This window comes from Salvia miltiorrhiza, chromosome 4 (assembly GCF_028751815.1).
Source record: "Salvia miltiorrhiza cultivar Shanhuang (shh) chromosome 4, IMPLAD_Smil_shh, whole genome shotgun sequence".
NCBI classification, from domain to species: Eukaryota; Viridiplantae; Streptophyta; class Magnoliopsida; order Lamiales; family Lamiaceae; genus Salvia; species Salvia miltiorrhiza.
The window spans coordinates 51,469,771-51,483,802 of NC_080390.1; the positions used below are offsets into that span (position 1 = coordinate 51,469,771).

At 34.3% G+C, this 14,032-nt stretch overlaps 2 protein-coding genes across 3 annotated transcripts in view; both read right to left on the bottom strand.

Moving 5' to 3' along the window:
* Positions 1-3,575: 3,575 nt before the first annotated feature.
* LOC131020400 (uncharacterized acetyltransferase At3g50280-like) overlaps positions 3,576-14,032 on the bottom strand; it is an 88,719-nt gene continuing 78,262 nt past the window's right edge. The window contains exon 2 of one of the 2 annotated variants that reach the window (XM_057949178.1): positions 3,576-3,701. The gene's annotated coding sequence lies outside the window, so the exon portion shown is untranslated. The remainder of the gene's footprint in view (positions 3,702-14,032) is intronic. The other variant, XM_057949177.1, reaches the window with a different exon arrangement.
* Positions 9,794-11,766, bottom strand: LOC131020403 (cyclic dof factor 1-like). Its single transcript, XM_057949181.1, has 2 exons — positions 11,424-11,766; positions 9,794-10,727 (listed from the first exon to the last, which is right to left on the bottom strand). The coding sequence occupies exons 1-2, from the start codon at positions 11,616-11,618 to the stop codon at positions 9,924-9,926; spliced, it is 999 nt and encodes a 332-aa protein (XP_057805164.1). The 5' UTR covers positions 11,619-11,766; the 3' UTR covers positions 9,794-9,923.

A 14,032-nucleotide genomic window follows, 5' to 3' on the forward strand; every position in this document is an offset into this window, starting at 1 on the left:
TCGGACTTCGAGGAGAGGGGGTAGGGTTTACAGCAGGGCAGAGCAGAGTAGAGTTGAGCAGAACAGAGTATATCAGAGCAGAGTAGAGTAGAGCATAGTAGAGTAGAGTAGAGCATAGTAGAGCAGAGCAGAGCAGAATAGAGCATAGTAGAGCAGAGCAGAGCATAATAGAGCATAGTATAGCAGAGCAGAGCAGAATAGGGCATAGTAGAGCAGAGCAGAATAGAGCATAGTAGAGCAGTGCAGAGCAGAATAGAGCATAGTATAGCAGAGCAGAGCAGAATAGAGCATAGCAAAGCAGAGTAGAGCATAATAGAACAGCGTTGGCTCTTCACCGATGGTCGTTCGACCGAGAGGTGAGAAAGGAGGGAAGAGAGAGGGCGAAAGCAGATCCGGCGCCCTAACCTTAATTTCGTCTCCCCCGTTTTCCCCACCCCCAAACCCTAATTTCACCTCCTTCCACCAGCAGCCGCCCACTCCCTCAAATCCACCCCTCTATCCAAAATCGAAGAGACATCAATTGTTGCGATAAAGTTAGCGTCCGGCGCCGCACGTGAACGAGCAATAGCAAACCAGCACCGCGCGAGGTCGCTGCTACAAACCAGCACGCCGCTGCACTGCATCTCCGGCACTGATCCTCCGTCGATTTTCTCCGCCTTCGCCTCCGTCGAAATTAGGGCTCAGAAAAGGGGGCTAATGTTAAACGACGTCGTTTACCTTCAATTAAACGACGCCGTTTCAATTCTCCGCCGGCGATGCCATATATATATCCGGTCACTTAAAACATGCCATGTCAGCTATGAATTTGGGGATTCTTGAAAGTTATGGAAAAATTGTTCAACACATTAAGTTCAGGGAATTTTTGATTAAAAAAAAGTTCATGGAAAAGTTGTAAATTGGGGTATAGTTCATGGTTTTTGGCGTAATTAACCCTATATTTTATTATAAACTATTCGTTTCTTAATTTTTTTAACAAATATACCATTTAAAAATTACTCCCTCCGTCCCATGAAGCGTGACCCATTTCTTTTCGGCACGGGAATTAAGAAATTGGTATTTTGTGTGTTAAGTGTGGTAGGTGAAAAAGTGAAAAGGTGGATAAAGGGTAAATTTTTTGCCATTTTTAGAAAGAGGTCAAGCTTCGTGGGACAACCCAAAAAGGAAAGTGGGTCACGCTTCGCGGGACGGAGGGAGTATTTTGTCTCTCATATCTTATTATAAACTACTTCCTTCACCGGTTGACTCGCAGCGAGTAGCCGCCATCCCGCCGCCTGTCTAGGTAACCCAAGCTCTTTCTCTCATTTCCCTTTTTATTTTTCTCATCCCCGTTTAAAAACATCTGAAAAATTCTCTCTACTTGTTCTTTCTAATTTGGCCCGAATTTGGGGATAAGGAATTGGAAAATGAAAAAAAAAAATGAAATCTTCTCTAACTTTAATCACCAATTCCTTGAATTTATTGAAATTTGTGGAGAAGTGTGATGGAATTAAGAGGGGATTTGCTGGTTCAAGTAGTGGAAAAGGAGCATAGAGGCAGGCGAGGAACGTCTCGTCGATTCTAGAGGCGGCAGCGATTTTTATAGAGAACAAAGGAGAGAGCGCCACTCGCTGTAACGTCGATCTGCGAAGGGAAAAGCTAGAGCTTGATTTCTATTTTTATTTGGGCATGTGTGAATCTGTCTCAAGTACAGAGAGGGAAGAGAGCCGGATGTGAGACGCGACGTCGCCCGAATTTCAGAATCCCAATGACAACGGCAGCAAGTCCTGACGAAGAGGCGGCGCAAGCAGATGGTCGTTGGCCTCGTCGGATTTCGCGAAGGTGCGGCGGAATTGGTGGAGTGCACAACGATGTCGTCGTCACAACACAAGAATTTTTTTTGCATATTAAAACAATTGTTCCAGGTAGATAAATAAGTCCACGTAGACACGCTGTGTAGGAACTTCGACTATCTATATCAATTTTTGGGAGCCGAAATTTTTTAATAGGACACAAATAATATTTTTCTGATAGATTGAATATCGTTTTCGTATTATCATTAAGTTGGAATATTTTTAAAAATTCACTAAAATGATGGGACATAAATTGACCTTTATTCGTTTATTTATTTATTTTTGGACGAGAGAGAAACCAACAACCATATTCATCATCTGCGATAAACTCCCAGTGTTTACTCATATGTGCAACAAGTCAACAACTCATAAAAATTTACAATTACTATTTTCAAAAACATTTACGCAACCCCCATTTCCTAAAAAAAATATATAACTCCCCCCCCCCCCCTCCCCGCCCAGAAAAAAAAAGAACTGTGAAGAGATAAAAGAGCTGGAAGAAATTTAGAAATTTAGAATGCATTTGAGGGTTCTGCAGATTATTTCTTGGGAGGGGCTATACGGATCAGCTGCAAAAAGAAGTGATATTTAATTTAAAAGTAATGACTAAGAGGATAAAAAAGTAAATCTACAAATATTTTTTAATATTATTTAATATAAAGGGTTATAATGGGTAAAATGGGGCCGGGAATAAAATTACCCTATTGTAAAAGGTGATCCTTAAATACCACACGAAAGGGAGTCCACAGCGAAAGATAATTGGGTTGATGGTAGGGATAGGTTGAGCCCACATTTGCAGTTACCCTCTTTATTTATAGTAGGCAGGTCCATCCCAAATGGGCTGGACTAAAAATATTACTCTTTTTATAAAACTTCAACTATATCGTTTTCCAATGTACTACCTAATGTATCAAATACCTAATCAACTTTGATAACATACTCCTATTAAAAATCTTTAGATTATTAATGAAAATAGTCCGAACTTTGAGTCCATAATGATTTTTTAGTCTGCACTTATATGTGTTATTTAATTTATAGGCCAAGTCAAATTTCGACCAATTGATGAGTGATATGTCTTCCCAGAAGCTGATTTGACAATTAAAAAAAAAATTATATCAATTTTTTTTAAAATCTTCACATCAACTCTCAAATATTGTCGTTTCATTGAGAATTCATATTTTAATATTTTAACACTGTTGAAAGAAATGCATTCAACAATCGATTCTTTTTTGTAAATTTAAACTCCGAATAAAACAATGATGCTTGAGAGCTGATGTGGAAATTAAAAACTAATATATTTTTTTTATTGTCAAGTACTGTCAACTTCCAGTGAGATATGTCATTCTTCAGTTGATCGAAATTTTGACTTGAACTATAAACTAAATTACTGAGATAAATTCAAAAGTGAACAACAAAGATAAATTCAAACTTTATTTATAATATTCGTAAATTCAAATTAAAGAGTCACCATGAATCAAAGTTTGAGCTATTCTTTAATAATAACCTAAAACCTTTTAGAAGAGCTAAAAAGGTATTTAGGTGATAGAATAGGTCTTTTAAAAAACTTCTATGAAAGATTGCAATTCTCTTATGAAAATAATACCTCATTCGTCTCATGAAGATAGTCCACCTTTTTTTTCCACATATATTAAGAAAATACTCTATCCGTCGTCATATTTATACATTTTTTTCCACCTTTAAATTTTAATTTTTCAATGATAAATAATAATTAGAGTTTATAATATAATAATAATTTTTATTTTTATAAAAAACAATTTATAAAACAAAGAAATGAAGAGTGGTACAGGTGGTACACACAATATTCTGGGACAAAGGATCCCATCTGGTTGAATAGAAGGACAATTTTGGTACCTAAAGCCAAAACGACTATTGTTAGAGCATCTCAATGAGAGACGCTAAAAGGTGGTCCTCATCTTAGAGCTTTTCTCTGCAGTGCATTGGCTCTCTAAGAGGCGATATAATCTTCATTTTTATTTAATCTCTTCTTACTATTCTATTATAAAATTCAAAATTTCATTAAAATTAAAATTTAATATTATATTAATTAAAATAAAATACTTAAAGCATTACATTAATTAAAATAAAATACTTAATACAAAATTAAATTTAAACAAAAAATCCAATAAAAATTAACTAGGACAACGAAATTAAATACAAAAAGCCTAACAGAAAGCCCACAAAAATTAAACAAAAATAGGATTACTCTCTCTCCTCTTTCTCAACCTTAATGGCGCCTTCTTCTTATTCTTCTTCTCTGCATCTGTTCTAGACCTCCTTCATAGCAACTCTCTCTCTCTCTCTCAAATTACGCGCTTGCACATCACGCGAACTCCTTTCTTCACCTTTGTGCCCGCACCATCCTTGGCACCCAGCATGAACCCCCTTGCCTCCACAGCGCGACGCACTAGGGGCGTGCCGGCTCGGTCCGGCACGCAAAAGATAGCGTTGGAGATGCTCTTATACAAATAATTAAGAACACCAAAACGCCTAAGTGCTCGTTTGGTTCAAGTAGAGGAATGGAAATGGAATGAAATCAAATAAATGAGTGAAATGGTAACAATAACAATTATTTTTATTAAGTGTTTGGTTTAATAATGTATTCCCTTTCTTTTGTTTCACCTCTATTTTGAGAGGTAACAATTTGAGTGATTGGATTACCCTCAAGTAAAGGTTATGGTTAACTCACTACTCAAACCAAACAACAAATAATTAATTTAATTAATCGAATCTTTTTCTAACCTCCAAAGACACCCAATCAAACATGGGCTAATTAATTATCTCTTTCATCCTTTAACAAAAATTAATTACGTACCTCTTTCACATTAATCTAGAGGGGAAAGTGAATCCAATTCTTGTTAGATTTGGTTTATTTAAGCAAATGCGATTTGAAGTTAGGTTGTTGACGATAGTTTCCGGTAAAGAGGGTAACCTTTATCTTTAAATTATTACTTATTTCATTTGAGAAAATGATAGCTTTCCAACTACACTTTCTTCCAAATAAGATTTATATCATCCACATATCTTAATTTATTTTCTTTTTGCCTCTTTCTTGGGGCACTTTCATGCTACTTTTTTCTTTGAAGAAGAAAAATCTGATAAAAGTTGTCCTATGTACTAATGTAAGGTTGTAGTGCGGGTTGACTTTGTCCGAATTTTCTTATTGTGCCCTAAAGTCTATCAATTATAGAACTATATAATTGAGTATTTTGTAAAATGGTGTGGTGTGTATATACAATAATATTATAGAACTATATAATTGAGTATTTTATAAAATGGAGTACTTATTAGATAAGAGATAGAATAAATTGATTTTATTTAAATAGCAAAAGGTTATTTAATGTAGCGGATGCTTGACACGAGCTTAAATACAACCAGATTGTATATGTTTATATGAATATGTGTGAGTATTGCTAATGGAATTTTTACAGATCAAAAAAAAAAAAAAAAAAAAAAAAAAAAAAAAAAAAAAAATGTGTGAGTATTGCTGAATCTACTTCTAACATTAATTTCAGCCACATATATAATAAACAAATAATTTATACCTAAAAAACATTCAATATTGATTGTGCACGAGTATTATCTCTAAATCAAACCATAAATTAACTATGCTCGAGACAAGGTTTGTGAGATGATATCTTAAACTTGTTAACGTCGAATAGCTTAATTAATGTGGATTTGGAGTGGTCAATTATCAATTTGATAGACTTCATATCCCTAGTGGGACTTAGTGGAATCAAATCAATCATAATTCCACTACTTTTATGAATGACCTTAAAAGCACTAATTAACAATAGGAGCAGAAAAAGTTGAATTCGATAAAACAAAAAGAAAAAGAAAATTGGAAGTGGGAAACTGACTTTATTCTCGTCTACATTAAATATATATAAACTTTATATGTGAAAAAAGAAAGCTTGTTGGCTGACCGTGATATTAAAAAATAATTCATCTATTCCAAGTGATATTATTTTCTACCACTAACTTGACATATATGAGTTAAATAATGGAGTACTAGTAATCACTTACTATCTCTTCTTTCTGGGTAAAATGTTCTCAATAGATAAACTCGATACACAGTAAATATATATACAACTGATGGGTTGGGCTGTAGGTAGTTATTAGTTAAAGTATACAATAACCGGTTCAGTATTTATAACCAAAATACCTTTTCAAAATTTCGTACATATATATAAATATCGTTCATATAGTTTGATCATTATGAAGGGGACTGGATATGAGAACAATTTTTTATTAAAAAAATAAAATCGTTTGACGTTAGTGAGAAGATATATTATCGAGCACATTGAAATTATTTAGATAAAAAAATGGACAATGCGAATCGATCAACACATGCAATGCAACTAAAATATAATGTTACTTTCTCAAAATATCAAGCAACCAAGGTACGTGTGTTTTTCTTTTCAATATATATAGTATATAATTTCAAGATTTGACTTGGATTTATGAGTCAATTAAGTATAACTTTTTTCCATTTGAATTTTCATCTTACCATTTACCACCACATATATAATTTAAGTAGCCGAAGCTGAACCGACAAATCGAACCAAATCGAACTGAATATGACCATTTGGTTTGATTTTTACGTATGAAATGGTGCGGTTTTCAACCCGAATCCGTCCGAATTAATAATAATTAATAAATTATTAAATATATGTTATTAAATAAATAATTACTATTAAATAATTAAAAATTAAATTCAGATTTTAGGGTTTTACAGTTTAGTACTTTGCGGTTTATTAAATAATTCAAATTAAATTCAAATTATAAAAATAATTAATTATTAAATAATTAAAAATAAAAAATGAAACGGTTTATGCCAAACCGAACCAAAAATTTGCGGTTCAATTTGATTCGCTTTGGCCATCGAAATGGTTCGGTTCGGTTTCAAATTTTATAGGCGATTTAGGTTCGATTTTTTTCTAATTCGGTTCGATTTTGATCCGACGAACCGTCCGAATGCTCAGCCCTAAATTCATATTCGCTCATATATATATATATATATATATATATATATATATATTATTTTAAGTACAATGAGGTTTAAGCAAATCCTATCCAAACTCTTCAAATTTCCGCTCTTAATATATAGATTGGAGTACAATCCATATTAAATAGCACATGTGATTAAAGACCACATGTTTTTTGGAATTGCTCTAACATTATTATAACATAATGAAATTTACCAGAATCTATCTATAGATAACTACAACGAATCTTCAGATATAAGAAGATTATAATATCCCAAATCCAATGCTCATAAATAAAAATACAATAAATTTATGCAGCCACGTTGTGGCCACCCACACACTAGTATAATAAGAAAAATCTTGATTTATTTAATTTATTTTTAAAAATAAAAATAGGATTTAGTTATTTTATTATATTTTCTACATTGTACTTTTTTTTTGTATTTTTTATTTTTAATTTATTTTTTAATAAAAATAAAAAAGTTACCAAAAATTTACAAAGAATAATTACAATATAGAAAATTTGATAAAATAATTAAATCTTATTTTTATTTTAAAAAATAAATTAAATTATTTTTTATTTAGGTGAATTGTGGATGGCCGGTATGGCTGTTTAACATTACTCATAAAAATATTTATACATGTGGACTCAATCGTTTGCTATAGAAAAAGGCAAAACTTGGTACGTGTGATAAGAAAAATGGTAGCAAAAGGCAAAAAGAAAGTTGGAAAAGCCAAAAGCCATTAATGGCATTGCAACTAATTAGTGTAATAATGAATAAGATGTGGTTAGCATTTGCTCTCTCAAAAATATCTCAATTACTGGTCCACATTATACACGTACTTTCCTATCATCCTCAGCAAGGTCTTTTTTTCTATAGACAAAAGTCTATTTCTATTTATTATTGTCTAAAAGGTTCATATCATATGAAGAAAGTTTAATAAATGGTTGATATGATGGTATGAAATAGAAATAGAACGATTATTTATATTTTTTTTATTTTTATAATTCTCTTATGGTTCTTTTTATAGTTAATATGTTCTTATATTGAGAATAATCATTTTTTATGAGATCACCATCCCACGTACGAGAATAGTATGAAAAAAACTCTTTCCATCCACAATATAAATATAGTATTTTTGTTATTTTTGTCTTTTCGTAATAAGTATATATGGCATGCTATTATATTTTTAAATTTATTCACAAATAATAATTACGAAAATTTCATATTACAAATTATTTATTAATTACTAATAAATCAATTTTGGTGTGTCACTTTTTCTTACTTTATATACATTTCTCAATATTTTTTTAAAATTTGTATTCTTCCACTCGCACTATATTTATCGTGAACGCAGAGAGTATGAAATATAAATATATATACCAATCTCATTCATATTAATTCACTTCGTTCGTGCCAAATTCCAATCCAAATCCCAATCAATTCCTAATATCCTTTCCAACAAGAGAAGATTGAGAACACACAACATGTTTTTATTTATTTTTCTTTATTATATTGCGTTTGGCTCAAGCTATTTACGTGAGCTGTTCTAAATGAGGACCAATATTTGATAATTATAAAAGTTAAATTCAATCATGGTAAAAGAATAATAAGTGAACATTTGATGAAGCAAAACCTCTAAGAGCAAAATCCTCTATTATTGCAAAATAAAAACATGGCAAGTCATATGATCTTTCAAAAGTTCAAGCTTAATTTAAAAACTTGAGAGTAAATCGTGTATATCTTTAAATTATTTGTTTCTCCAATAAAAAAAGTTGTGTAAATCACTGGACATGGCATAACTGTATAATAGGTTCACCATTGTCATATTTAGTCTTTCTTTTCCCTTTATTACTTCTACATTTTAAATAGAGTAAAATTTTGAAGTAGCCAAAATGAAGCATAAAACACAATTTATGACCACACATTGAAAAAACACAAATTTTGGCCATTTTTATTGATTTGGACGTTTTTACCCTTAATGAGGCGGACCGGGTAGGATCAGGCACGCGGGTCGCGTGCCGGGTCGGGTTAGACACTTATGGCACTATTAATGCCATAAGTGCCAAGATTTTACTTTGGTTTTATTTTGGATTTCCGTTGGCACTTATGGCACTAATAAAACCAAGTAAAATAATCATTTTGGGCACTTATGGCACTATTAATGCCATAAGTGTCATACGTGCAGCACAAATACAGAAACAACATCATTTAAACCTAAATGGAACATCTAAACCTAAATGGATAATCTAAACCCTAAATGGAATATCTAAACCCTAGGGGGAAGTGTGCACTAATGGCACTAATAGTGCACTTAAGTGCCATACGTGCAGCACACAGATCAGATCAGATTTTCCATGGCTGAAATCGAAGGAGGCGGAGATCAAATCTGCCGATGGAGGAAGCGGCGCAACGATCAGATCAGATCCACCGCCGCCGCCTCATCAGACCAGATCTACCGCCGCCGCGCGCTGGAGAGAGAGAGCGAGGATCTCCTCCACCACCGCCGCGAGAGCTCCGACGAATTCTCCAAGCTCGGCGCCGCTGCCGCACAGCCGCTGGAGAGAGAGGGAGATGAGAAAGAGAGAGGAGCCGCTGGAGCAGAGAGAGGGAGATGAGAAAGAGAGAGGAGCCGCTGGAGAGAGAGAGAGGGAGATGAGAAAGAGAGAGGAGAGAGAGAAGGTTAGAATAGTCATGACATACAAAAAATGACCAAAATTTATGTTTTTTCAAATGATGGACAAAATTTAATGTTGTATGTTGAATAGGGCCATTCGGCCCTATTGTTTCTTTTAAATATATATATATTTTAAAAAACATACTATATAAGGTAGCGTAGAGTATATTGAAAATCGAAGATTGAATAAGATGTTTGTGCATAAAACTCAACCTCATCACATACTTGCGAATTGTTGAGATTGGTGATTTGCAACATAAGTTATTGAAAAATCACATATTTTGTGGGGCTGCCAAAATTGCAAAGTAGAATGAAAGCGGTTAATGAATATGATACAAGCATATATCTACAACTATGAGTATACAACTTGTACAAAACTTATCTACATTCACCAAAATGCTAAACACAATCACGCACGCTCTTGGAACGCAAGGGACCGCGACAGAGCCGCCGGATTGGCTTGCAGCATAGGCGAGGCGGCCGCGGCAGCCATGGCCGGTTTCTTGTCACCGCCCTTGGGCTGCAAGGCCTTGAAAAGGCCTTCTCTGCTAATGGCATCGTACTTGATCCCGAGCGTCGACCATATAGAGCTTCTAGCAGCTTCTTCCGGATCATCCATCCTCAACGTTTTCGGCACCACAATGGAGCTCCTCCGCTTCTGCCCTTGCGGATCCACAACCTCCCCACTTCTCGGATGCTTCCCCAGCGCCCAACCGCCGGAGTTCCACAAATAGTACGGCATGGGGCTCGGAGGGAAGACGGCGGAGTTCCACGGAAACGGCCATGGGAGCATTGCTGCAGGCTGGTTGGCAATTGAAGAGCGGTCGTTGTCAGTTTGGTGCGAGAAGGAGAGGACAGTGGCAGTGGCAGTGGCAGTGGGGTTGAAACTGAGGTTGTGAAATCCGTCGGCGGCGACATGGCGGCAGTTCTTGTTCTTGCGTCGGCCGGCGCCGACGGGGACGTTGCGCATGGTGCCCCCAGCAGTCCAGTACCTCTGGCAGCTCTTGCAGAAGTGGCGAGGCTGGTTCACGTTGTAGTTGTTGTAGTAACAGAACTTGGTGTCCATGCTCTTGCACCGCGGGCACGGGATGATTTTGTCCGGCTTTTTTAGAGTTTTTTGCTCCGAATTTTCCGTCTTCGTGTTCGACTCCGATCCACCATCTGATTCCTCATTTTCTGCACTAGTTTCACAGATTTCTCCTTCTGCTATCTCCTAAATTTTTCAACAAACAATTCCTGTTAGCTTCCTGTTCTATCACTCAAACTGTAACACTTCGTTGCTTCCATCTATTTATAATTTAATCAAATCAGAACAAACTCCATTTCATATGTGAAACCACACAAACAATCCAGATTAAATTCCACTTAATTTCGACTCTTTTCGGAGATGAGTTTTCAATTGATCAAACCAGAATTTGAGGAATTATTTCCCAGAACAAACACCCTTTTTCACAAACCAATGGTTTAAGGAAAACAAAACAGGGAAAAGGGTTTTGGGGGCAGAATCAATACTTTCCGAAGTGGCTGGAAATTTAGAAAGTTGAGTTTACTTTGAATATTTAAAACAGGGGAAGAGTGAAAAAGGAAAATGCCTAATTCAGGAAATTAAGAGCAAAAATTAGACGCTTTGACTAGCTAAAATTGAAAGCCAAGTTCAGATTGATCAGGATCAAAGTAAAAAACAACTTGGATCGTATTTGCAATAGGACGCAAAAATAAAGGGAATGATAACTGAATACGGAAACAACTTTACATTTCCAAATCAAACTAAACATCAAGTAAAGAAGCTCCCTAAAATTCCAGATTTACAAATTCCAGAAAAGGAAAGACTTAAAAAATTACAAGCACACACACACATATATATAACGCAAGTATCAGTGAGTGACTGCGTGAAATTTGAAAAGTCTACCTCATCTCTCTGCTCCTGCTTTTCCTTCCTTCCAACTTCTTCTCCGTCTTGCCCTTTGCTCTGTTCCAAGCAGCGATCGCAATCGCCACTACTTTCGTTGGACCACTCACCGGAACGTTCTCCGACGGCGCCGTTCTCCGGAAAATAAATCTTCCGGCCGAACAGCTTAATCTCCGGCTCATTCAGCATCTTCATCTCTCTTCGCTACTAATCTCAGAGTGAGAAGCAAGCTGAAATCTCCAAAATGAAGTGATTCAGAAAAAGATTGTGAAAAAAAGGGAGAAAAAGCTTCGTTGGCAAGGCTAGATGGAATGATTTTGATATCTTTGTAGAAATATTGAATTTAAACGGCACCGGGTGGGGATTATAACCATGTTGGTGCCATGTCATTAGGGATCCGATTTTCTGAGCCACAAGTTTTTCTCCGGTGGGTCCACCAAAATTTATCATTTTCCCATATTTCACTTCTATCCCTATAATTTAAGGTTATTTTCAATTGCACGTTTAAGGTTCTATACCAAAGTGCATCTAAATCTAAAAATCTACATTTTGGGATCTTTATTTTAAACATATGATAATTTCAACCTGATTTTGCGAGTCAAGAAGAGTTTGAGAAATAAAAATAAAATTATTAGTTGGTGAGAGATAAATCACGATTTTATGATGATATTAGTAGTAACTAAAATAATCACAATTTTTTATCCGAATTATATTTTCAATACATTTTATAAATAGCTACTATAAGTCTATAACAATACCACCATTTTTTTATTTATAGTATAAGGTGGATGGTTTAATGCTTTCCCTTTTTTGGGCCTAAATGTAAATAAAATATTCGTAAATTTATCTCAAATATCGTTACAAGTTAAATTAAAAGTTTAGGATTGAAATTAATTTCGGAACCAAGGTCCGTCAAAAGCTGAAATATACGTTACAGGATCAAGTTTGAATTAGATAACAAAGTCAAGCCTGAAGGCACATATCAAATGCAACCCCCAATATCAGAGTTGAAAGATTAAAAAAACACGTGTAACTTCAATTATATTAATATTATTATTTAGATCAAATACTCTTTTTTTCCTTTAATCGTGTTATTCCTATAGAATTTTCACCAACAATATTTTAACAAGTCTTGGGCCAAGTGACCTTGCTAATGAGTCTTGTTATTAGGTTTGTTTGTAGATTATAAATAAGGACTTTTAGGATAAATGAATTCTCCCATTCTTTCTCTCTAAATGAATGTAATTCAATTTCAGCTTATTTCTCAATTCCTTAGCTTGATTTTTCTCGTTTTACAAATTCACCGCTGTGATGAAAATTCACCATAACAAGTAAAATAAACAAGCTCAATACATTTGAATGATATAATTTTAACTTTATTAATACACATACAACATCTTTATGTGAGTAATATATGACAAGGTCACGTCGCATTTTTGGTCAAATGGAGAAAAGATACATATCTTCTTTGATTATCATAAAGATTTGAACGCGATTATTTTGGCATAATTATAAAATATATCAAACATAAAATTCTATCAAAGTTCATGAATTTGTTTGGATTTAACTCAAAGACAAAAATTACAAAATTTATAAAAGATGAAGGATTATTGGCATGTAAACACACAAATTTTTAATCAATTCATGAACTACACATGAAGTTTAATTTTGATACAACAATACATTTTTTAATTAGAGATTGCATAAAAAGAAAGAAAGAGAAAACCTAAAAAATCCTTGAAAGCACAATAAAAGCATACTAAGGTTCGAACCTCGTTAAAACATTTATAACAAAAATCCAAAGAGAAAACCCTTAGAAAAAAAAGAGTGCTCGTCTACGAAACAAGTCACAAAGACATAGTACATAATAAAGGAAAGCAGTAAACGCCGGCATGGGAGGAGGGAGTTGCTTCCGGAGCTCCGGCCTAACCATCGCCCCCAAGCAACCCCGGCACCCCCCACGCCTAAAAAACAAACCCAAAAGAAAGACCAAATCTCAAAACAAAGCTTAAAATACATTATAGATTATATCAAAAATAAAGTTTATATACTCCCTATGTTCTATAAGAATGTGCACTTTTTATTATTTTAGAACGTTTTATAGGAGAGAATTTTTTTTGGGGGGGAATTATTTCTTATATTCTATTTTTAAAATTCGTGCTATTAGAGCATCCACAACGCCCTACTCGATCTCCCCTACTCGAGTAAGGGCGATGCAGCCCCCCCTACTCGAGTGCTACCCGATAGAACGGGTAAGCACGATGCGCCTAAAATCAGGCGCGTGTTGTACATGCTCCACAATAAAAAAATATAAAAAATTAAAATTCAAATTTCATTCCAACGACCTTGTTCGATTTTTTTTTTTGCCTTCAACGGCTATTTTGACGATTTTTCCTTTTTTTTTTAATTTCCTATCTATAAAATACCCCTAAACTCCTTTTTTTTAGGAATTATTTTTATTTAATTAAATTTTATGTAATTTTTTAATGTAATTTTTAGGATTTTAAAATTAATGCAATTTAAATTTCAATTAAATTGTGTTATTTAAATTTGAGCAATTAAATTTAAATGAAAAGCATAAAAATCAAAACTAAAAAAATCAAGTAAGC